This window comes from Aphelocoma coerulescens, chromosome 1 (genome assembly GCF_041296385.1).
Source record: "Aphelocoma coerulescens isolate FSJ_1873_10779 chromosome 1, UR_Acoe_1.0, whole genome shotgun sequence".
Lineage (NCBI taxonomy): Eukaryota > Metazoa > Chordata > Aves > Passeriformes > Corvidae > Aphelocoma > Aphelocoma coerulescens.
In genome coordinates, this window is record NC_091013.1 from 79,811,211 (window position 1) to 79,833,913 (window position 22,703).

A 22,703-nucleotide genomic window follows, 5' to 3' on the forward strand; every position below is an offset into this window, starting at 1 on the left:
ACAGGTCCAGGCAAATAATGCCTTTATTTTCTGTAATCAAAAATCCTGAGGGCTCATTATTCCAACACTCCCAGCATCTTCATTCAAACACATGCCAATGTGATCATTATCTTACTGGTCTAACAGATATACAAGAGGTAAATTTGTTTTACCTCCAAAAGAGAATCCTCAAGCTTAGCTAACTGTATCTTCTTATCTTCTTCCTGTTGTAACAGTTTTGTCTTCTGCTCTTCCAAATCAGGCTTTTCATGCTGAATTGTTAAAGCCAAAAGCTAAAAACAAAGATAGAAAACAAAAACAAAGTTGGGGGTTTTTCTGCATTTCCACGTAAAGAGGGGTCAGTTGTCATGGATACATTGTATGATGCCAATTCTCTATCGCCAGAGGAAGGAGCGAATCCATGTGGTTATCTATGCTTCACATTTTCAATTATATCTTACTTATGAACATCCTATCTACCCCATTCTAAGCATCTTGTTAGTATAGAAAAGCTTGTTTCCTACCAAATAAAGAGGGGATTTTCTTCCCTTAATTTATCTCTCTTTTCTTCCATTTGTATGTTACATTTTGATTTCTAGACTTTATAGAGAAAACCCAAAAAGCTACTAGCATTTTAAAGGAAATAAAATACACAATATTTTGGTTTCACTACATTTTTTCTGTACACAAAGTGTCTTGATGGTACCAGCATTACCCTCTAAGTAGGACACTGGAGAGCTATAACAGAAATGTTTCCATGGTACCATAAATGCATCTAAGCAAAGGCTTAGCAATTAGTCTGTTGTAGCTGAAGTCAATGAGAACATTTTCATTTTCTCTACTGGACTCATTCTCCTTGGTTCAAAAGTGCATAAAAATTTTACTATTTATATTTGTGAGCTAGAAAGTACCTCCATAACCATTAACACAAACTGCACTGGTTTATTCCAAATGCTGGATGCAGCTATGCATGTTCACTATACATACACTGGTTTTATTCTAAATGCCCACCTGTCCTCTTAAGCCACTTGCTGTTGTGGTAAAGTTTACTTCTGTAACAATTGAAGAAGCATCAGGTGGAATGAAGGGATTTGGGTTCCTTGTAGATAGAAAAAGACGGAACTCTTCATTATAATCTATCATTTTTTCACCTATTTGTACAGCGTAACGGGGTCCTGTAAATAATAAACAGATGTTATACTCACTCTGAACAGATGTTATACTCACTCTGATTGGAACATTCTAAAATTATGTGAAAACAATGGCATTTGTGTAATACTTTATGACCAATGGCTCAAAATATATTTTACAATATGTATTTATAAATTGATTGGAAAAAAATACAAATTCAAAAAATTTAAAGAACACATCCTAGCCTGTATTTTTACAGACAGAAAAGTAATAATGTAACACTAATACATGGAATTACATAGTAAGAATATTTAATACACCTGAGTAATTTAATTATTCTTACCCAGAACACAAAGCATAAAAGACAAAAAATACACTTGACATAAAAGTAATACTAACGACTTCTTGAAATCTTCAGACCATGAACAGGAGACAAAACACCACAGAAGATGACCTTGAGAATCCCCCTTATGTGTGAGTCTTGTCATAATTTAAACACATTCCTTTACCTTTAAACATTGGTCTACCACTCTATACTAGCCATTACTATACAATGGCTAACTAAGATGGTTCAGTATTTCCTGAAATGTCATCCAAACCCATGAGATTTCATCTCTGTGTCTGTTATATTTATTTGTAGAAGGCTGATGTTGTTGTATAATTCTATTAAGATACTATTTTCTATGATAACTGTTATAGAGCAAGTCTATGAAACTAAAAATGATGGAATATCTAGACAGTAGAAGGAAAGAAAAATATTCCATCAAGAAATATCCCATAAATTTGTGTTATTATAAATACATTTAATTTAATCATATTATGAAAGAAACAAGTGATTTATTAAATAACTAATGTCATGGTTTCAGTCTGTTTATACTCCTAATCTTTCTCAATATGCCTGTTACAGAATAAAACTACATGTATGCCCCCCCCCCACCCCACCCGTCTTCCTTAACAGGTTTCCATTCAAGCAGGGTAAGAAAATAATAGACTCAGACAATCATATGATTAGAGTGAGATTTTTGCTTCCTGATATTGAAAAAGAAATAAGAACAGAATTTTAAGATGAAAAGTGAAAATTTCCATTACAGAAAACTTTCCAAGATGGCATACTTAGGTGCTTCTCTATTTTTAGCACTGAGTGCAGAAATATAAATCTCTGGCTAAAACACTGGTAGAGATGAAAATCACATACCAATTTTGCCTCTATGCCAAAGATCAGAATAAATCTTAGGAGTATGTTGTAAAAATGTTAAACAGAAAATGGAAGCTGTACAAAGATGAATTTACTGCAGTATATACAGTCACATTTTTCTTAATATTTCATTCCAAGTAATGAAGAGATGTACAGTCATCACAAGCCAAATAATGCAGACAGGCCCCCACATTTTGACAAAAAGAAGAAGTGCGTGCTTGCTTGTAAAGTGATGGAAAAGATTCAAATAGTGACCCATTCTTCCTTTTCCAATAGCAGCTCTCTAGTTTGGACCTGCACAGACCTGGCATTAACATAGCTCATTAACAAGCAAAAGAGGATGTCTGAGTGTTATGAGCAATTTTCCTGAACAAACTGGTATATTTGAATTTAATCTGCCTTCTCCACAGTTCTGCAGACATAGTCATCTCTCATACTGTATCTCATCAGCTTTCCAAAATTCAGCAGAAGCTAGAGGGGCAAAAAAAAATTGTTACAGTGTTCTACCTAAGCCCCCACAGACCCCTGAAATCACTGCTCTGGTGGTGTTCTTTCAGTGAGAATAAACAAGCAAGTACATCTGTAATGGCAGGCTGATCTAAAATAACACTTTCTTCTCCCTAAACAGATCTTTCTGATATTGGAGATAAATGTAAATAAGAATCCTATGGTATTTGATTTATTTTTAGCATGTACTTACATTAAAAAAATTACTGCTACCTCACACATCATTAGATCTCAATAGTAGATGAAATGACAGCAAAAAAAAGTCTTGAGCTATCTTCAGTACCCAAAGTTCATACAGTAAATTACATGCATATGCTGTGGTACATGCTGAGGAATTATCACTTGAGGCAGAAATACGATTACAAAGGATAATGCAAATCTATTTTAATTACTGTACTTTAGAAAGTATTTAAAACACACACTGCTGTATTTTTTAATTCACTCAGTTCTCATGATATAATTTCAAAATATGTAACATAGTACAACAAAACTCATGCTGAGATACTTGCATAATTACTATTTATTTTTGCTAAACTTTCATCACAATTTTTCATATTAAAAAAAAAAATTTAAAGCAACTGAGTCCAAAGCAGTTATATAGACAGTTAGATAGAACACATTATCTGTCCAAAACAGAGATATTATATTGCAAAACCTAAATGTTATGTTTTTTCCTTTTTCTTGCATTGGTTAAGGGACTCCTTTCACCAAATTCCACCATTTTGCTGATCTCTATGACCCTTCCCATTCCAAGGGCACATCAGGAACAGACTTGTGTGTCTTCTTTAGTTTCAGAGAAATGCAAGAGAAGCAGAAACACCAACATCCTAAACCTTTGATCTCTAATTGCACAAACAGCTGTGTAACTTCTGGTTTATTTAAGGCCCAAGTTTCCAATTAAAACTATGTGTTTGAAATCATCACTAGAAATTAACTTAAAATTTAAATTTTTAAGAGTCGATAAAAACTTATTATTTTAATTTCAATTAAAAAAAAAGTTTTAAATACTTTTCAATATTTTTCCACTTACTAACTAAGAACATATCTCCAACATATTTCATGCACTGAAGCGTTAGCAGCAGGTTAATACTACAGAGGAAAAAACTACACAATATTCAAGTTTTCAGAAAAATCAAGTTTTATATAAATAGATCTATACTACAGGAGTTTTGAACAAGCATTTGCAAAGATCTTGGTGATTTACCTTGAGCAACAAGATCTTTTCTTAGCAATGGGTAAAGTACAGGCTCCACTCCATCCATTTCCTGTATAATAAGCGTTTTCCCAAATCTCACTGCCAGCTCAAGAGCAGTTAGGAAGTTGGTGTCCTAGGTAAATAAAAATATATTCCTTTGATTCATGCTTCTTTGAAAAATGTAAACACTTCAGAATGAGTAGGAAGGCACTACACCATATAGTCCAAATCTAAAAATCAGTAGTACAGATGAAAAATCCTACTAGAGGCATATGATACTTCAGAGTTTAGCCATAAATGTTTAGTTGAAATAAACTTGATCTACTCAGCTACTGACATGCAGAAAACCTATCTAACATGCCTAGATCTTCAAGTGCCCCATCAGAAGAGAGCAGGTTCACCCTCATGTCTGCCAGGTGCACCTGGAAGTCCTGACCAGGTCTCACATCTCGAATTTTAATATGTCTATGTCTCAAAACTGAACCCAGCACAGGATTCACATTATTAAGAGGTCTACATGCAGTCTTTTGTTGCAAACAGGTGTTTAAACATGCATGTGGTGCTTAAGATCCCATTAGTCAATACAGATCCTGGACAATATAGACAACAGAGGTTAAAAGGTAATCAGGCGAACCAGCTAGCAGGAAAAACAATCAATTACCCAAAGATGTATTATCTACTACCATCAGAGAGTATCTACAAGGCTTACACAGAGCTGTTGAAGCAATATTTGGAGGCCAGGTGGGGTTCAGTAAGGAACTTCTTAATAGCACCAGATGCCTGCCTACTGTGTGCAACTGAGCTGTGCCTCACTACTCAGGTCAACAGTTACAGGTACACAATGAATTTCAGGTACCTTAATCTCAAACTGAAATCAAACTTACTCTTTCCAATGTAGATAATACAACACAACAATCATAGGGAATTAAGTGTATATATACTCCTGAAATCCAGTGAATTGCAACCAAGTATACAAAAGACTTCTCTATTTGACAATCTTTTACTATCTTCCTCTCAGTAAGGAATATGACGCTCTTGGAGATAGCAGCACAAAGAAGCAAACATGTAGAAGGAATACCAGATGTTGACCTCCCAGTTTGAAATAACCTTGAACTCTTTGAGAAATTATATGCTTCATAGAATATAAACTCATTTTTGGTGATTGCTATCACACACCTTTAAACCTACTCTGTAAAATTTGGAATAGAGAAAGCTCAAACAAAAAAGACCTAGAGTAAATACTGCACCTGTTGGTTAATAACTTCCAAACGTGATTCCTTCAAATGTGTCTTCAACCATTCAGTAGCCCGGAAAGAAGGGTCTATCAAAAATGGGCAAACTTTACTCTAGGGAAAAAGAAATACAGATATAGTCACTAAAATCTATTTTAAGAATAAAATTGGAATCCTTTTTTTGATTTCCCCAAACTAATGGAATATATATTTTAAAAACTTCTTTAATTAACACACTGTTTAGAGAAACAATAACAGACTAGGAAATTTATGTCTTTCATTTTATCTCTCCTTTAAAAAAAAAGGAGAGCACCCAAATCCAAACTTCTCAGATGTTTGTCCTGCTGAAGTTAGGCAATTCTTCACCTTCTCTTAAAAACAGGAGTCTATTCAATGAGTATAATCTACAGCTCCTGTTATTCACAACTGCTTTTAAACTTAGAATTGTTAGTTTTCCTTTTTCTTCCTCTGGTGGGCAAAGTTACACCACTTCTGGGTTTGGACCACAATGCATTTTAGAAGCAATCATGAATACAAGTATTTTGCAGGCACAAAGCTACACTCAACTCTGTCCAGTACATCCATGTCTCTCTTGTGTTGAGGATCACACTACTGGACCCAGGAGTCCAGGTGCGGCCTCACCAGTGCCGAGTGAAGGCGAGGGATCACCTCCCTTGACCTGCTGCCAATACTTTGCCTAAAGCTGTCCAGGATACCACCAGGACACCAAGGAGAAGTCAAGGGCCCATTACTGGCTCATGAACAACCTGGTGTCCACCAGGACCACCAGGTCCTTTTCTGCAAATCTGCTTTGCAACTGGTTGGTCCTCAGCACATGTTGGTACATGGGGTTGTTACTACCCAGGCGCAGGACTGTGTAATTCCTTTTCCTGAACTTCAGGAGGTTCCTGTCAGTCCATTTCTCCAGTCTGTCAAGGACCCTCTGAGCTTCAACTTTAACCTCTTGTGTATCAGAGACTCAGTCATAGAATGGCTTGGATTGGAAAGTCCCTTAAACATGATGAAGTTCCAATCCCCCTGCCATGGGCAGAGATGCTACTCACTAGATCAGGTTGCCCATGGTCCCATCCAACCTGATCTTGAGCACTTCCAGGGAAGGGGCATTCACAGGTTCTCTGGGCAACCTGTGCCAGTGCCTCAGTACACTCTAAGTAAACAATTTTTACTTAACAACTTATCTAAATCTCTCCTTGTTTAGTTTATAATCATTCTCCCTTGTCCTCTTATTATCTGCCCATGTAAAGACTTGTTCTTCCTCTTTTTTTGTAAGTCCTCTTTAAGTACTGAAAGGCTGCAGTGAGGTGTCCCTAGAGCCTTCTCCAGGCTGCACAACCCCAGCTCTCTCAGCCTATCCTCAGAGCAGATGTGCTCCAGCCCTCGGATCATCTTGGTCTATCAGCCATGTCTCCCAGTTTTGTGTCAGCAAACTTGCTGAAGGTTTAAACATGTATTTTCAACAGTTCTCTGGTTCAGTCTGATAGAAAAGCATTTCCAAGTTTGGGGCTTTTTTTTAGATTGAGTTCCAGTATTCCAAACTGAGTAACTACAGAGATCTCAAACTGAAAGACAGGGGAACATAATCAGTATTCAAGCATCAAAACATGATGAACACAAGAGGCTGAGAACTCTACTGTAGATCACATTGATAAAATACCATGTCCAATTTCAGCTTTATAAGGATGCTGAAAAAAACTGTACAAAAAGAAAATTATTTGAGCTGAGGGAGTGCTTCAAAAAGCTCTTTATACACTGTGAAATTTTTAAGAGCTCAATCTACTCAACTAATGAAAAAAATGAAAATAAGATTTTATTACAGCATGTAAGTAGCTTTAATGGTACAAGACAGTATTTATTGAAAAGCTTTTTAATCAAACTGAGAAAAGAATATACAGATCTACTAAAAGAGGATGCTAAAGCAAGATAAATTCAAATTGGAGAAAAATCAGTAACTGATTTGAATCATAAATTATCCAAGCAAATCACCTGTGGTAAATGCAGTTTCTCCTCAAGCCATTAAATATTTACTTGTTAGCAGATCTAATAAATTATTAGAATATTACATACATAATTGTATATTATGTATTATATATATATCTATATAATAAAACTGAATCTTTTCCCATTCTCAAGTATTATTAGCTGTATATATATATAGATCTTGAATGGTATCTGCATATCCTTTTCCTTTTTCTGAGGAAAAAAAGAAATAGAAATTATATGTCAAAGTGAGCATATACAGGACATAATCTTCCACTGATTGTGTTAATGACTATTTACACTTTAAGCCTGAACAGACTGATATGGAATAAAACAGTAAAAGCAAAAATTAAAACATATATTTCCTTTAACAGGTTTTTTTTCCTTTTGCTACAAAATATCCATTGCTACATAAGTATTTATTTCTATGTGTGTGTGTGCTCTCTGATGCCAATAAATAACACAAATGAAATAGTTCAAGTTGCCATGTCACTGAAATTTGTAAATATTTAAATCCCAAAAAAGCAAATTTACCTGCAAGATGACAAGAGCATTTTCTATTGAAAGGTCATCTGAAGGCAAACCTTCACTTTTCCAGACTAACTCCTCACTTTCTGTACACAGGAACCGCCGTAAATCGAACTCTGAAAAACAAAAGTGTAGGTTTCTGTCAGCATTTACAGTCTACATAATTTTAAAGCATTTACCAGTCTATACAGAACAGAGACTTTGTCTAACAGAGTGCAGGTCCGTAGATTTCCCTTTAATCTATTATTTTATTGCTTTTATTAAACTTATTATTAATAAGTAGCTGATGTCATAGAAATATTAAATAGTTTTGCTAACACACAGATCAAAATGATTGCTGAAAAAGCAGAAACATTCAGAATGCACTGGCAAATTTACAAGTTAATGTGAACACATTCATTTTCGTAAACTTTTCTTTTTAAGCAAGGACTAGAAAGATACAATTATTTATAAATATTTATAATCTTAATAATTTCATTGAATGATTCTAAGAAATAATCTGTCAGCATGTAGAAATATTTATTGAGTAAGAAAACATCTCTTCTCATTCGGGATCACAAAGACAACTGAGACTGTTCATAAGAACTCACAGGCATTTCTCACTTCCTCAATCAAGCTTAATTACTTGCATGCAGACACTGACAAACATACACACAAAATTACTTTCAAGGCCTGCTGATTTGGTCCATTCATCCAAGCTGTTTTTCCTCTGATCCTCAGGAGCAGCAGAAAGATACGTAATAAATGCAGCTGCTAACTGAGCTCTTTTAGGCAATGTAGCCAGGTCATCTGTTATCTCTGACACCTTCAAAAAAAAAGTACAGAATGTATAGGTGTTTTGCAAACAAAAACTGCATTAATATATCTCATCAGTTACTAAAATGTCAGAATTAAGTTTGCCTGCCATTGGTAATACAGATGAGACAGTTTCTCTTCTTGCATTTCAGCTATCTCTACCTAGCTAAGACACACATGGAGATACGGGGAAAATTCCTTTTAGCTCTGGGCTAGGGCATGGACAGGTATTTCTGAGAATGTAACTGCTAAAAATCCATTAATTTGATGAACAGTTCAATTCATAAGCAAATGGATAAATAGTATTACAGTAAGAAAAATAAGAAATCTGTGATCCTAGTCACAGGCTGTAAGTATAACTTACAATATGTATACAGACAAATACTACATACAACTATTATACTTACTGTTATTCACTGCACACTTACATGATAAAATATATTCATCATATATCGTCAAATAATTTATCTACACTAAATCAACTCAGTTTTGAAATGTTCCAGTGTTTTGGAGAAAAATACAGTGTATCAACAGCATATGTGACTGCCATAATTGGTTTCAAATTACTGTCACTTTTTTTTTTTTACTTTAACCAAACTGACATTAAAAACAAATGCTGATACACAAATTAAAGGCAAATTTTTACTGTTTCTTCCTTCCTCTAAAGGGAGAAAAATACTGCCTTTTTACTGTCTTCATTATGGGATGAATTTCTGATTAATCTAGCTGTCAGTTTAGTCTACAGAATACCATTAATAGATAGCCTGAATTTTTTAATGTACCAGGGTGATAAACTGTGAGGAATCACTTTTAGAAGCATTTAAACTCTGGGGTTCAAATATATCCAATCCTTATTATAGCAGATGGAAAAGCTGTAAAGAGACTTTCAGAGGATAATCTTCCATTTTTTTCCAGTATGGTGGTCAACCTATAAGAAGGATTCATCTAACCTTAACTTTGGTTCTTCAAAATGTGGGCATTTAGTCAATTGTTTAGGCTTTTTCCTGTATCATTGGAGAGACAGGACCCTGTATCTCTGCAGGAAGATTTCTTCTGCTTTAAGATACCCATGAAAGGTACTTACGGCTTTCCGGAGGTGACAGCTATTTTCACCTCATACATATCTTCAGATTTTCCTTTTTGTTTCAGGCTGTAAAAGGGCCTGTGTCTCCAAAGACTTGACAGTTTCTCTCAAATACATCACTTGAACAAACAATGTATGCTTACCTTCCCTACTTTAACAGCAGAAAAGGTCCAAGCATCTAAGTGAAGACTTCAAAAGCAACCCATCACTTTGGATAGACCTACATCTGCATTTCCAACATTGATGGCATAAAGGAGATACACTTTAAGACTGTGATCATTTAAAATCTGTCCCTTTTGGCTGTATCTCAGGTTGGAGAGTCCAACTGCTGACACGTTCAGCCATCATAATAATTACATTCTTGTGACTGAAAACCAGCACAGAATTTTGTATGTTTCGTATTAAATACTGGGGATTTTTACACTTCTGGTAGATAGGTGACAAGTATGGTGAAGTAAAAAGAAGTTTCAGAAAGAAGGAAAGCTTTATTTTCTAATGAAAAATCAAAAAATGCAGAATGGCAGTAATTCACATTCTCCAAACAGTGCAAAAATTGTATTCTCAAATTATCAGCTATAAGATGTACTTATGAAAATTTTCACTAACCTGAGTGCTCCATCTTTTATGCTCCCTATCAAGTTGACTTATCAGTACCTCTGCAGCTTTCAACGTTTTCTGAGCTTTACTTAGTTCTGCTTCAAGTTTTGCTGCTTCTGTTGTTCTATTCTGGAACCTGTAAAGCAAATACCCTTTGTAATTGCTACCATGAACTACTAACTTATGGACAGTTATTTCCAAGGCAGTTTAATTGACTGAATCTGTAATGAATGCCTCACTTATTGTTAATGAAGAACACAACTGCAGCAGTTCTTTTTTTTGTACCTTCTACTTCTAAGTGGCAGATGGGCTTGTTGACTTCTAGCTAACAAAATTTAGATAGATGCATAGGTGAGATTTAAAAATAGATTTGAAATACAGACTATAATGTCTGAAAATCAATCCTCCTTCTGTTTAAACAGCCTGACAATTTTAGTGATTGTGTAAAGTTTTGATCTGCACCTAGTGAGGACAATAGCATGCTCAATACCATACCATTCCATACCTTTGTAACCATTTGGTCAATTTAATCTATTAAATGTTTAAAAAAGAATATTACTAATTCACATGGATGACTCCAGTTCAATGCACAGTAGTCTATTTTGTAAACTAATATGAAGTAAGAACATGTCCTAAAAACCAGGCATGGTTTAGGTATTATTTTGTAATGTTCACTATCTAATTATTTTGATTAATATATAAAATACTTAATACATTTAATCCATATCTTTAAAGTAATATATTTATATATTACTTTATAAATATATGATATATAGTACGTAAAGTAATATATTTAACTCTAATATATAGTATGTAATGAATTATAGCTGAATTACAAGAATTATCCTTTTTTTGTTTCTGCAGACTACAAAACATGACTTTCAGCAATATGTATAACATATGTCAGGTTGTAAAGTATCTCCTATACTAAGTACATAATAAAAACATCAAACTAAAAAACTTGGATTAAACAGAATTTGGAGAAAGTACAAACGTTTACCAGGCCTATTTTCATGCCACTATGAGTCATGGATTTGATGAGAGGCTAAGGAAAAAGGAGATAGCTATCTAACTAACTGTCAGCAAAACAGGCCACCCTAAAAGAAGTAGAACTGCCTCTCTTCAAGCTGTGATCAGTAGAAGTTTTGTGTAGGAATGTTTCCAAAGTCCTAAGGAGTCACTGAAGTCCTCTGTGATTCAGAAGGTGAGAAACATACTGTCTACCTTTGACATCTACAATGGCTACAATGAAGGCTACCAACACAGCCAGTAGTGAGAAGGAGGTACTTTTAAGGAGCATTTATTTCATCTGATCAAAGACAAGAACTGTATTCTAATAGTATTTATCTCCACTCAGAGTATAGATAGCCTAAGCATCACTAATTCTGATGTAAATATCTTGCACTACAGGAAGTTACATTTCCTTAGATAAAATTCATTATTCATACTGTAAAATCATCATTGCTTTTATTTATACCTTGAAATAAATGAACCCAACTTACTTGTCTTTCAGTTCCAATACTTTCTGACCAACAGAGTTCAGAAGATCCTCTAACTTCTGTTTTCTGTCTTCAGTTTTCTTGAGATTACTACAAAAATGTAATACTTATTTTAAGACTATGGACCGAAAGGGAAAAAAAAAGAGCAAATATAACAGGAAAGTAATTTACATAGAGATAGTTCAGAAATAGTTCTTCCTTGTGTTTTATATTAAAATACATGTTTTCACATGTCAAAACTTTGAGCACTTCTCATCACACAGTTTTAAAAATGGAAACCAAACACCCCATCCTTAAAGATCAGAACAAATTCTTCCAATACAGAATTTTAATACCTGGAAAAACAATCAGTACAGATTCCTCAGTTTATGGATGGTCATAAGACAATGCCTTATCTTTCTGATCCTAAGGACAAACTGGTAATGCTTGGTACATTGCTGAAAAAAGAGGAACTCTATATCTCATAAATAGCATGGGTTTCACTGAGAGAAAACATTTTAAGCATATCTGTGATGCTCATTTCTCCCTGACAGTATTCAGCTGAGACAGGTAACTCATAATTGTACAAAAGACATCCAAGGTGTAGCTTCCAGGAAAAAGAAACTACTGCAAACTTACTTTTTCTGTCTCAGTATGTACCTTTTATTACCTCTGGATGAGGTTATCTTTTTTCTTTTGTTTTTAATAAACTTCAATTCACACAGGATCACAGAATGGTCAGGGTTGGAAAGTGCCTCTGGAGATCATCTAGCCCAAACCCTCTGCTAAAGCAGGATCATGTCCAGGCACGATTTTAGTATCATCAGAGGAGGAGACTCTACAACCTCTCTGGCAGCTTGTTCCAGTGCTCTGTCACCCTCAACTAAAGAAGCCTTTCCTCATATTCAGATTCTTCCTTGGTGGCTTTAGTTCCACCCACCACCACTGGAATTAAAAACACTTATTTTGTAATAGAGTCTAACTTACGCTTCCAAGCCAGCCTTTTCTTTTTCCAAAGGCTGAATTCGTTCTAAGACATGGGAATACTGGATGTTGGCATTCACCCAAGCTGCTAATGGAGCAGCTGCAGCACTGGCTCGTTTAGCATTCTAAAAAATTCAGTACAAGAAAAGTTGTTACAAGAAAGTCCTTGAAGTATAATGTAGAAGAGATAAATACAGGATAAGTAACTGCAACAGATTTTGTAGTTACCAACTTAAATATGCTAATAAGCCAACTCTTCTACTGAACTAACCTTTTAAATTGTTACTAAGAATATATTGCAGGCCATCAATCCATGTAAAAAACCACAATGGGTATCTTTACAACTGTGAAGCTATACTGAAATTAACAAGTTTCAAATTAATGAATAATTTATTGCACTCTTACTGTTACAAGGAGACCAGAGGAGCCAGTTACAATTCCTTGGCCTGAGTTCTAATTTACAGCAGTAGAAAAATCTTTGAGCACTCGACTCTATAATAACTTCTCACCCCACCCCCTCTCACTCACCAACCACATTCTCACTGTTGGATACACCTTTATCTCTTTATACTGAAAAATTCTGTAAGCAAAATTCTTAAGCTTTTTCTCTTACTTAAGTTCATCCTAAAAATTATATTGCCAAACCAGGCAATTATGTCCTTTCTTTTGGTCTTTTTTTGGGCTTGTTTTCATTTTACATAATGCAATCGGGAATTACCTTTGGATCAAAAGATGCTCTGTTTTTATAAAGAAGTTCTTCAACACTCTCCCGTATTTCTTTTGGAATATTACGGGCATCAAATGATCCTATGTCCTCCCTTACACTTCTTTTGGCCAAGAAACTGTAAAAATAATTAAATAACTAAGTAAAGAAGAAACAAATGTTAAAAAGGTTATTTCCATATGAAAACAAGGATTCTGAGCACACCGTATTCCAGAATACAATAGGAAGTAGTTCATATTGTAAATTAGTGTTTCATTTTAAAGGCTAAATAAAATTCTCACCTCTTCATGCTCACCCATGATGTATCAAAAATCCCCATCAGCCGCAGAACTCCCTCTAGAATGTCTCTGATTATGTCAGGGGGCATCCGTAGCGACCGGATTTCTAACAAAGCCTCTGGCTTTATATTTCCAACAGCTAATTTAGCTTCACTAACCAGTGGCTTAAAACATGAAAACACATTAAAAAGAGAGATGAGGATATGAGAAAGTGAACATTTCCCATTCCAGTTTTCACACCATTTCTTGTTCTTTTTAAATATTTTATTGCCTAAGAAACTACCATAGATGCAGATTCATGTTTACAAGTTACCAAAAAATTGCCACGTATTCAATAAGTGGTAACAAGTATACTTCCATATAAAGCAGCATCATATAATCCGATATTGTGATACAGGTATCTTTTAATAATGATGCTAATTACTATTTATAGGCATGACTGAGGATCTCTTTGTAAACACCCACAGAAATACAGGCCACAAAAGCTTTTCATTTCCAGGAGCTAAACAAATCCTTCACCCTTACCAACAAAGCAACAAAATGGTCAGGAAACAAAAGAAAGTTACAGATTATCATTAAAGACTGTGCACACCTTGCACATCCTTCATATTTATCAGAGACCACAGAATGGGTCTAAACCTGTATTCCATGTCACTTTCAATACAAGGATATAATTCCTTGATACCTATGATATTTAAAAGGAAAAAAATTAAGTTGTTGTACTGTTCCCTTATTCTTTAATATAAACTTTAAATGGATAGGATGAAAAATACAGACTAAAAGCAATGACTGAACACACATACCTCCCAAAAACCCTGATGCTTAACAGCTGTGAAATCTCTTGAACATAGCGTCATTAGGATATATACTTTTCAGGATTTAATAATAACTGTAAATTATCTCTCACTAAACTATTTCCATTCAGCTGAGAGTACCAAGTCCTGTATTACCAGCTTGATCAAGGCAACGTAATGTAGTTGGTCTATATAAGATATGAGTAATTGAAAAATATTCCATAAAATCAGAACTCAGCTGTAGAGCATGGCAGCATAGAAATTGCAGGTGGAAGCAATATTTGGCTTGAAAACTCTTTCTGTACCTACTATCTAATAGAACACAAATGCCAAAATGAAAATGTCTATTTGGCAAATGTAATACTGTTTTCTAATGTATAAAAGTTTTAATATAAAAATAATTTAGAGTAAAATTTAAGAATTGCAGGGATAAATTCTGCAAAACTATTTTGCACAGCAGGACGTAAGTCAGATAAAATCAGACTGCAAAATATTACTTTTCCTTATCAGCTCTTACCTGAACCTCTTTTAGTTCATCTTCAATTTTTCTTTTTCTTTGTTCTATTTCTGCAGCCTCTTCTGCTATTCGGTGTTTTATTTTTTCCATTTCTGCTTTTTGCTCACTAGCACTCTAAAAAAAAAAAGAATACCTTTAGTTTGCAAATTTACACAAATTTTATTCCTTTTATTTTTATTTAGGTCTCTTATTTCTTTTAGTCTTCATTATAATATTTTGCATAACACCAATTACAATAAAATATCTGAGTCTATTTGATATTAGGCAGGCTGCCTAGGTAAATAAAGTATATGGAATAAGCATAATTTGCTTTTACTGTGTTTCCTTCCCTTTCTTTACCACAGACCAGATCTGTATGTGTATCTTTGAGGCTCATATGACTGTTTTCCCTTTGCTTCTGATTTTCCTTTCTTTATCAAGATGTCAGCCTTCCTTTAAAAGCATAGGAGTGACAGCCTCTGTAACATTCTTACTACATTTGAAAGTACTATTTTCCTGTCATTGTCCTTGTCCTGCTCCCATTTCTATTTCAATTTCTTGCAGAACACCACTAAAACACTCTTTTTCTATCATGTTCATAAAAGCAGCAGTTGTATTGGAACTACAGCTTATTAGCCCAGAATTACTAATCATGGAATGGTTTCTTTACTTGTAATTTTGTACCAATCTGTCCATACAGATACTTGTCTTATGTCCTACCTTTATATTGTAAGTTGTTGGGGTTTTTGGGTTTTTGTTTCTGGATTTGTACTGTGCATACCAGTGTCTACCAGCAGAGAGTAGCTATTAGCCATTTTCAGGAATGCTAAACACTTCAGTACAACAATTAATACCTAGTATATAAAACTACAATAGAAAGGACCTTACATGTGTTTTATCCATTGAGGATAAATGTATAAAACACATAAAATTAAATACTAATATTCTAGGCTCAGTTCACCTAGAAGACACAAGACAATGAAGCCCATTGTGTAGGTTTTTCCAGTATATAACACATTATCATCACCAGCAACTGCCGAGCTCAGTGAAGATGTAACAGAAGGTAACAGATGCATAAAAGCAGAGAAAATCTTAAAATAATAACAGTCCTCTGAGCACTTAACCCAAGCTTCAGAGCAGCAGGTTACTGAAGATTACATTCAAATCCATAAAACATTAGCTACATAAAAATAGATTAGACATCATGCAAATGAACATGTACTGAATGATCACTCTGAATAAGAAAACCTTAAAATTTAGTTGTAGGTCAAAAGCCTTTCTCTGAAAGGAGATTAAAAGAGTCTGTCTGTATTAGAGCTCTCTCTGTTATGTAAGCTAGACCATTTGAAGTGACATTAAAATGTTAGAGGGCACCTATACTTTATGCTAATCTAAGTAATCAGCCTTCCACTGAAATTTTTCTGATGTCAGTGGGGCCATCATGTTTTACTGCTTTTTTCCTATTTTGTCCTACAGTGTATAGTATGTGCTACCCACATACCCGTAACTCTACTGGACAAAAGCAGACACAGATTTATACACCAAGCCAATCATCATTATTCAAATTCAGTGTACAACAGGCAGATCGAGCCCAAAAGTACTAAAAACTGCCAATAGGAAGAGACTTACAAAGATGGGAAGTAATACACTTTTACAGCCGGTGAAAAATATGCTGTGGAAGACCAGGCATTTACTTTACTGCATACACAGAATGTCTTCGACATCGGGCTTCAGACTGACCAGATTAAACCAGTAACAAAAAAAAACCCAGTGCAGTCACAGCAGACTCATTACAGCTTATCCTACATTTATAATTCCAGGAAGCATCAATGTAGAGACCTATTTTCTACACAATTATTTTATTTGACAGAGAAAACACTCCTAAAGAAAATTATAGAATTTTGAAAAAAAAGTATACTTCCGAGCTGAAGAATAAAAATTCAAAGAGTGATGAATATTGAGGTATTATCTAGCCTTCTCTGAGGTTAACTTCTGAGAATCAGACCTCATGAAATACATACTTTTTTATAGTCCACAAATTTAATTCCTGGTATTTGTTACTTAAAATAGTGCTACTTGGAAGTATTTGGCTGAAAGCTCCTATCTGGGATAAACATAAAATCGATCAGTTTGGATTTACAAAGTTCTAGGAAAACTTTCAGACAGACTAAACTACAACAGTGAACACTACTCTGGTACAAAAGTTGCACTGATCTCTTCCTACTCAACCAGTTCTAACCTGATTTAAATTACATAATCCTCTGTCCTGTTGCAACTTTATTCAAGCCTCTGGGCTCATGCCTTCCTTTAGGCAAATTCTTGTAAATGCATCAGATTTTGTAACAGTTGAAAAGAATACAAAACATAGGCAGTTACAGAGACAAAAGACAGAAAAACAGCTTTTTTTCTTTTTTTCCCCCCCACTTTTGATGTGATTGTATACAGCACCTGCATAGATACTGTAATTTCTTGAAGAGCAGCATCAGCTTCATCCTGCTTTGTTTTGAGTAAAATGCTTTGTTCTCCAGCTTTCCTGTTCAGTTCATCTACAAGGGCTTTAGCTTCATTCAGCTTTGAAACACCTGCCTATAAAAGTTTACAGGAAGCAGATATTTAGCAAAAAATTTTAAGTGAATTTAAATGAAAGTTTGCTACAAATAGTATGGACAAACTAAGAATAATGTAGACTAATTTTATTTTTTTATTATTATTATTTCCACATTTTCTTGATATTATTTAACCTAAAAACGAGATCTGTCAATTCTAGATGTGTCGTTCTAAAATCTATTACTACATCAATAAGTTTATAAAAAAATCTCAAAATAATAAACTTTTAATGAAACAACAACTAGCACATAATCATTTTGCCAATAATTCAATAGCATTTCACTTAACTGATATTAACTCAATGTAACTATATCTCCCATAAAAGCAAATCTATAAAAATTAAACAGAATTAAACAAAATAGTTTGTCTGATTTCTACGTTTGTACACTCTCTAAAAAACATAGATATGTATAAAATAAAGTCTCAGTTATGCTTAAGATTAACATTTTCTTTACCCACACTTTCCACATTGTTTATGCTAATTATATATTACCAATATTTCAAGATACATTTGAAAAAAAATTACCTGGAAGATGTTTTGATTTAGGATACAGATTTCTAATTTTCATGTAAGTTATTACCTTTATTTAACCAGAGCATTTAACAAGCAATGAGCATTTGCCACAAACAAACCCCAGTTATTTTCTAAATAAACTGAAAATCCAATTTCTATTATTACAAATTGAAATCTTGTTAAACTGCATACTACAGTGATGGAAAAATATTGGCAGGCAGAATAAAAGCAAAGCAGAATACAAGGCAAGGAAGTAATTTTGTTTGGACAAGCGTTTTAAGAAAAAAATACAGATTGCCAGTGTGGTTCTGAATAGCAGCAAGGGTCACTGAGAAGAGGAGCTGAAAGGGGTGGGAGAAAGGTAAAGATAAAAGTTGCCTTGAAGGACTATACAGATCTTTCCAAAATACACTGGTGGGAGGGAAGTAGGTGTGACTGGAAAGATACCAAATGGGTTTCAAAAATAAGGATGTTATACGTACAGCACAGGAGTAAAGCAACACCGGCGAGAAGAACTGCATTTGGGCTACAACTGTCCAAAGGACTGATGTGTGCCAAAGGAATTCAAAATCAATTCCAAAACACAAAGAAAATTAAATCACAACACAGGGAACCTTGGTCAAAGCTACATAAGAGCACCATGAGGTTAACATTGAATATTACAGTTTGTTGAACTAGAAGGACATGAAAATCACACGAAGCAGGAAGTTGCTGTCAAGATATAAAGAAAGGGATGGAATACGGAGCTACAAAGGGAACATTTATAAAAGCACAGGCAGGACTTATATTGATGGAAAGATGATGGGTTTTTAGCAACACAATTCCAATACACATGGGTGAAAAAATGTAAATTGCTTTCAAGTATGTTTTACTCTTCCAAGAAAACATGCCCAGTCTGATACATTCTTGACAAAAAAATTAATGAAAAACAAGAAAACCACTTTTCACTCTTTCAGGCAATTGAACAGAGAAGGGCATTAAGATTGATACTATTTCTCTCCTGAAACCACAGCATGAGCATATGCCAATAGAGGACACATCACATAACAATGTTAGCAGCTACAGCCAATTTATACACAAGACATTTCCTAATGCAAGAATATTTTGAAAAGCAGTATTTTAAGTGTTTTAAACACATACCTGCAAGTGGTTCTGCCTTTTTATTAGCTCTCTTCTTTTACTGTTATTGATGGTACTGTATACATGAAGGAATGTCATGTACCTGCTAGGTGTTGCTCCGTATATTTTACATGATTCATGGATTGCCAAAAATGACTTCAGAAAATCAGAATCACCTGTACAACATCATTTGTTACACAGATAAAATTATACTGAATTTCATCTCACATGAAAATAACTAAGAAATAGCAAAAAAATATGCTTGCTCTTTGAGATATGAATTAAGGGTATTCAAAAAGCACAAAGACTGTTTATTTTAAAGTACTATCAGAGAAACATGTAAGTACATTTGAAATGCCTATTTCTCAGAAAGAAACATACTGAAATTGTTTGATGTTTGGAAAAGCCAGGAAAATTAACTGCAGATTACTGAGGGCTAATCATACAAGAAACTACTTCCACAAAAATTGAATTTTAAAATACTTGGACTTCTTTAGAAATAAAGCCCACGTGTTTTTGTCTTCTCCCTTATCTCTGATGACAGGCAAACTAAAGAGTTTTCCTGACATTCAGTTTGTTGAACAGTTTCTCAAAAGAAGCCCAAAGATACTGTAAAATAAACTGCATTACCCTACAAAAGAAAATAATTGCTAAAGCATATCTACATATAAATGAATGCCTCTAATAACTACTGCGGCCTGCATTAAGTACGATGATCTAGGATAAAGAGGGATGATCATGTGACCACTAAATTATTATTTTTGGCCATTATTCTGATTGGCTGGAATGCCTATTAAAAAGCAATATAAAACAAGAAACTCCAACTGAACCACTTACCATCTTATATTCTGTTGGTTCCATGACCTCTAAGTGTTACTTTTATAGAAAGTGGCTAAAAGTAGTATTCTGCAAGTGAGTGCTGGCACTGGTCTCTTAGATTATGTTTGAGACCCTATTTTTAACATGATCAAACTTGGAGTCTTATTATAAAATTTTTGAAATTATTAAAATAAACCCAGCAGATCTACAAAAAGAATAATGAAATATATAAAACAAAAAAAACCCAAAACATCAAATTTTCAGGTTGTGAAATAACATCCACATAGAAGGAAGACACAGACCAAAACAAGATACAGCTAAATCAGTTTATAAAATTGAATAGACACAGTGACTGCATGTGACAGAAGAGACCACATTTGATCAGCCAGGATGTATGTTCCAGACTAATACTTCCTTGTGCAAAATGCCTGCCATGTGACGACACCAAAGTCTATGGATATGCTACTAAACACATACTCCAAGTATCTATGTTATTATCTATGCCCAACACGGGATCAAGGGTTTAATAACAAGAATAATAACTAGTAGGTCTACCTAAATATTACCTGAATGTTTCTTCTTAACTTCTCTATGTGTCTTTCCAGTCTTTTCTTGTTCATCTGAATCATACAGAAACATTTCAGGTATCTAAAAAAACCACATGATTTTTTGTATGAAAATTACGAACAATGACAATTTAAGTTAAAATTTTTAAAAAAACCACAAACTTTCAATCTACCTTCTCTCTTTTGAAAAGACTGAAAATGATACACTTAGTCAGAAAAAGGAATCTACGAATATTTTTAGCATTAGAAAGATAAATTCTGCCTTTCCATGTCACTGATAACTTCCTGTTCTCTCAAGTAGAAGAGATTTTCCTGGCTGTAAGAAGGAGCAACTAATTCTCAGAAGATTCCAACAACGGCACAAATGTTGAAGTTCTAAAAGTATATACAATTACAGAGGAAATAAGACAGTCTTAATCCACATCCTGCCCATGTACATATTACCCACTAATTGACCTTCACTGAGATCACTCAGAAAGAGGAACAGGATGATGGCAATGCTGCATTGGTACTGTTTATGTTAGTGCTTAGGGGTTCTGTTTGTGTTGTTCTGTGCAACAAGCTCTGTGTTACAAGCACATGCATATATGTGCACGGGCTTCCCACGCAGTCATAGATTCCTTCAGGTGCTTCTACCTGCCTCAGCACGGGGCTCTCTATGGGCTACAGGTGAGTCTCTGCTCCACTGCGGACTTCCATGGGCTGCAGGGGCAGACCTTCCATGGTCTACACCACGAGCTGCAGGGGAATCTCAGCTCCAGCACCTGAAGCACCTCCTGCCCCTCCTTCTGCACTGACCCTGGGGTCTGCAGGGCTGTTTCTCTCGTGTTTTCTCACTCCTTTCTCTAGCTGCAGTTGCTCCTGTACAGTAACTTCTTTCCACTTGTTAAATGTTATCCTAGAGGCACTGCCAGCACTGGGCTCAGTCTTGGCTGGCAGCACGTCTTCCTGGAGCCAGCTGGCACCAACTCCACCTGACATGGGGGAAGCTTCTGGTAGCCTCTCACAGAAGTGACCCCTGAAGGCCAAGCCCCACACCAAAACCTCGCTGCACAAACCCAATACAATTGCCTTTAACATTTTGCTTGTAGTCTGTATTTTGTTGTTAAATGCTGTGTTTGATCAGTCCTAGCAGTCAGCATGTTGTTCAAGTCAGCCCACAGAGAGAACAAAACATAATGTTACTGCTAAAATAACAATGCTAATAATACTCAACTGTTCTGCAGAATCTTCTTTGTAAGAGCATAAAAATGGATTAACTAAGTACAGTGATAATTATTCCTTCACAACTTTAAATATCTTGACCTTACTCACCAGAGCTCAGTTATATTTAGAGATACTGATTTAAATGAGTCACAATTAATAAAATTTACCTTTTTCATACTGTCGTCTGACCAGGCTTCCATCCACAAAACCTGACATTTCTTATATAGTGCTGGATTACTTTCACAGTTTATTGTGAAATTTAAATTGGTAGAATCCATGATCAAGACAACATGCAGATTTTGTTGGATCCCTAAGAAAATGTAACATTTTAAATTTTTAACACATAACAATCTGACTACATGATGGTAGATTTATAACAAATACAACATCATTTACTTTCTTTCAAATACTTATCACAAGGTAATTTCAGAAAAAAAAAGAGCCTATAACATCAAATCACAGTAGGACAGGAACGTTTATAAGAGAACCTTATTTAGTATCATGAATTCTTGTTACGTATACTACAGTGTATTTTTTAATTCTGAAGAGCTGACAGTATTTAAATAGGTACCACTAATTCTCATTCCAACTGAGGTAGAGCAATAAAACCAATAAGAAGTAGTTCCATGGCCTGCTACTAAGACTGTATTCTTTCAGTTATATTCTTTGATTTATTTGTAATTTAATCTTCTTGTTGAGCCAAGGAAGAAACACAAATAATTAAGAAACCTATCTGTAAACTTGTTTATGATTAGTCAGAAGCCAAAGTGATTTCTTGGTATAACTGACAAATAGAAGAAATCTCTGTTACTAGATAGATATAAAAGCTATACAAACCAGAAAATAAAGGGAAAAAAAGCTTTCTTCCTTCTAATTA

At 34.7% G+C, this 22,703-nt stretch overlaps 1 protein-coding gene across 1 annotated transcript in view; it reads right to left on the minus strand.

The window, feature by feature from the left end:
* Window positions 1-22,703, minus strand: part of DYNC2H1 (dynein cytoplasmic 2 heavy chain 1) — a 156,919-nt gene that overhangs the window by 87,768 nt on the left and 46,448 nt on the right. Inside the window, exons 52-67 of the mRNA XM_069014810.1 lie at window positions 21,994-22,136; window positions 20,621-20,702; window positions 19,257-19,411; window positions 17,444-17,581; window positions 15,017-15,130; window positions 13,709-13,869; window positions 13,422-13,545; window positions 12,707-12,828; window positions 11,744-11,830; window positions 10,251-10,377; window positions 8,429-8,570; window positions 7,772-7,881; window positions 5,255-5,353; window positions 4,017-4,140; window positions 991-1,154; window positions 153-272 (exon numbers count right to left, since the gene is read on the minus strand). Of these exons, the coding sequence (XP_068870911.1) occupies window positions 153-272; window positions 991-1,154; window positions 4,017-4,140; window positions 5,255-5,353; window positions 7,772-7,881; window positions 8,429-8,570; window positions 10,251-10,377; window positions 11,744-11,830; window positions 12,707-12,828; window positions 13,422-13,545; window positions 13,709-13,869; window positions 15,017-15,130; window positions 17,444-17,581; window positions 19,257-19,411; window positions 20,621-20,702; window positions 21,994-22,136 (2,012 nt within the window). The remainder of the gene's footprint in view (window positions 1-152; window positions 273-990; window positions 1,155-4,016; window positions 4,141-5,254; window positions 5,354-7,771; window positions 7,882-8,428; window positions 8,571-10,250; window positions 10,378-11,743; window positions 11,831-12,706; window positions 12,829-13,421; window positions 13,546-13,708; window positions 13,870-15,016; window positions 15,131-17,443; window positions 17,582-19,256; window positions 19,412-20,620; window positions 20,703-21,993; window positions 22,137-22,703) is intronic.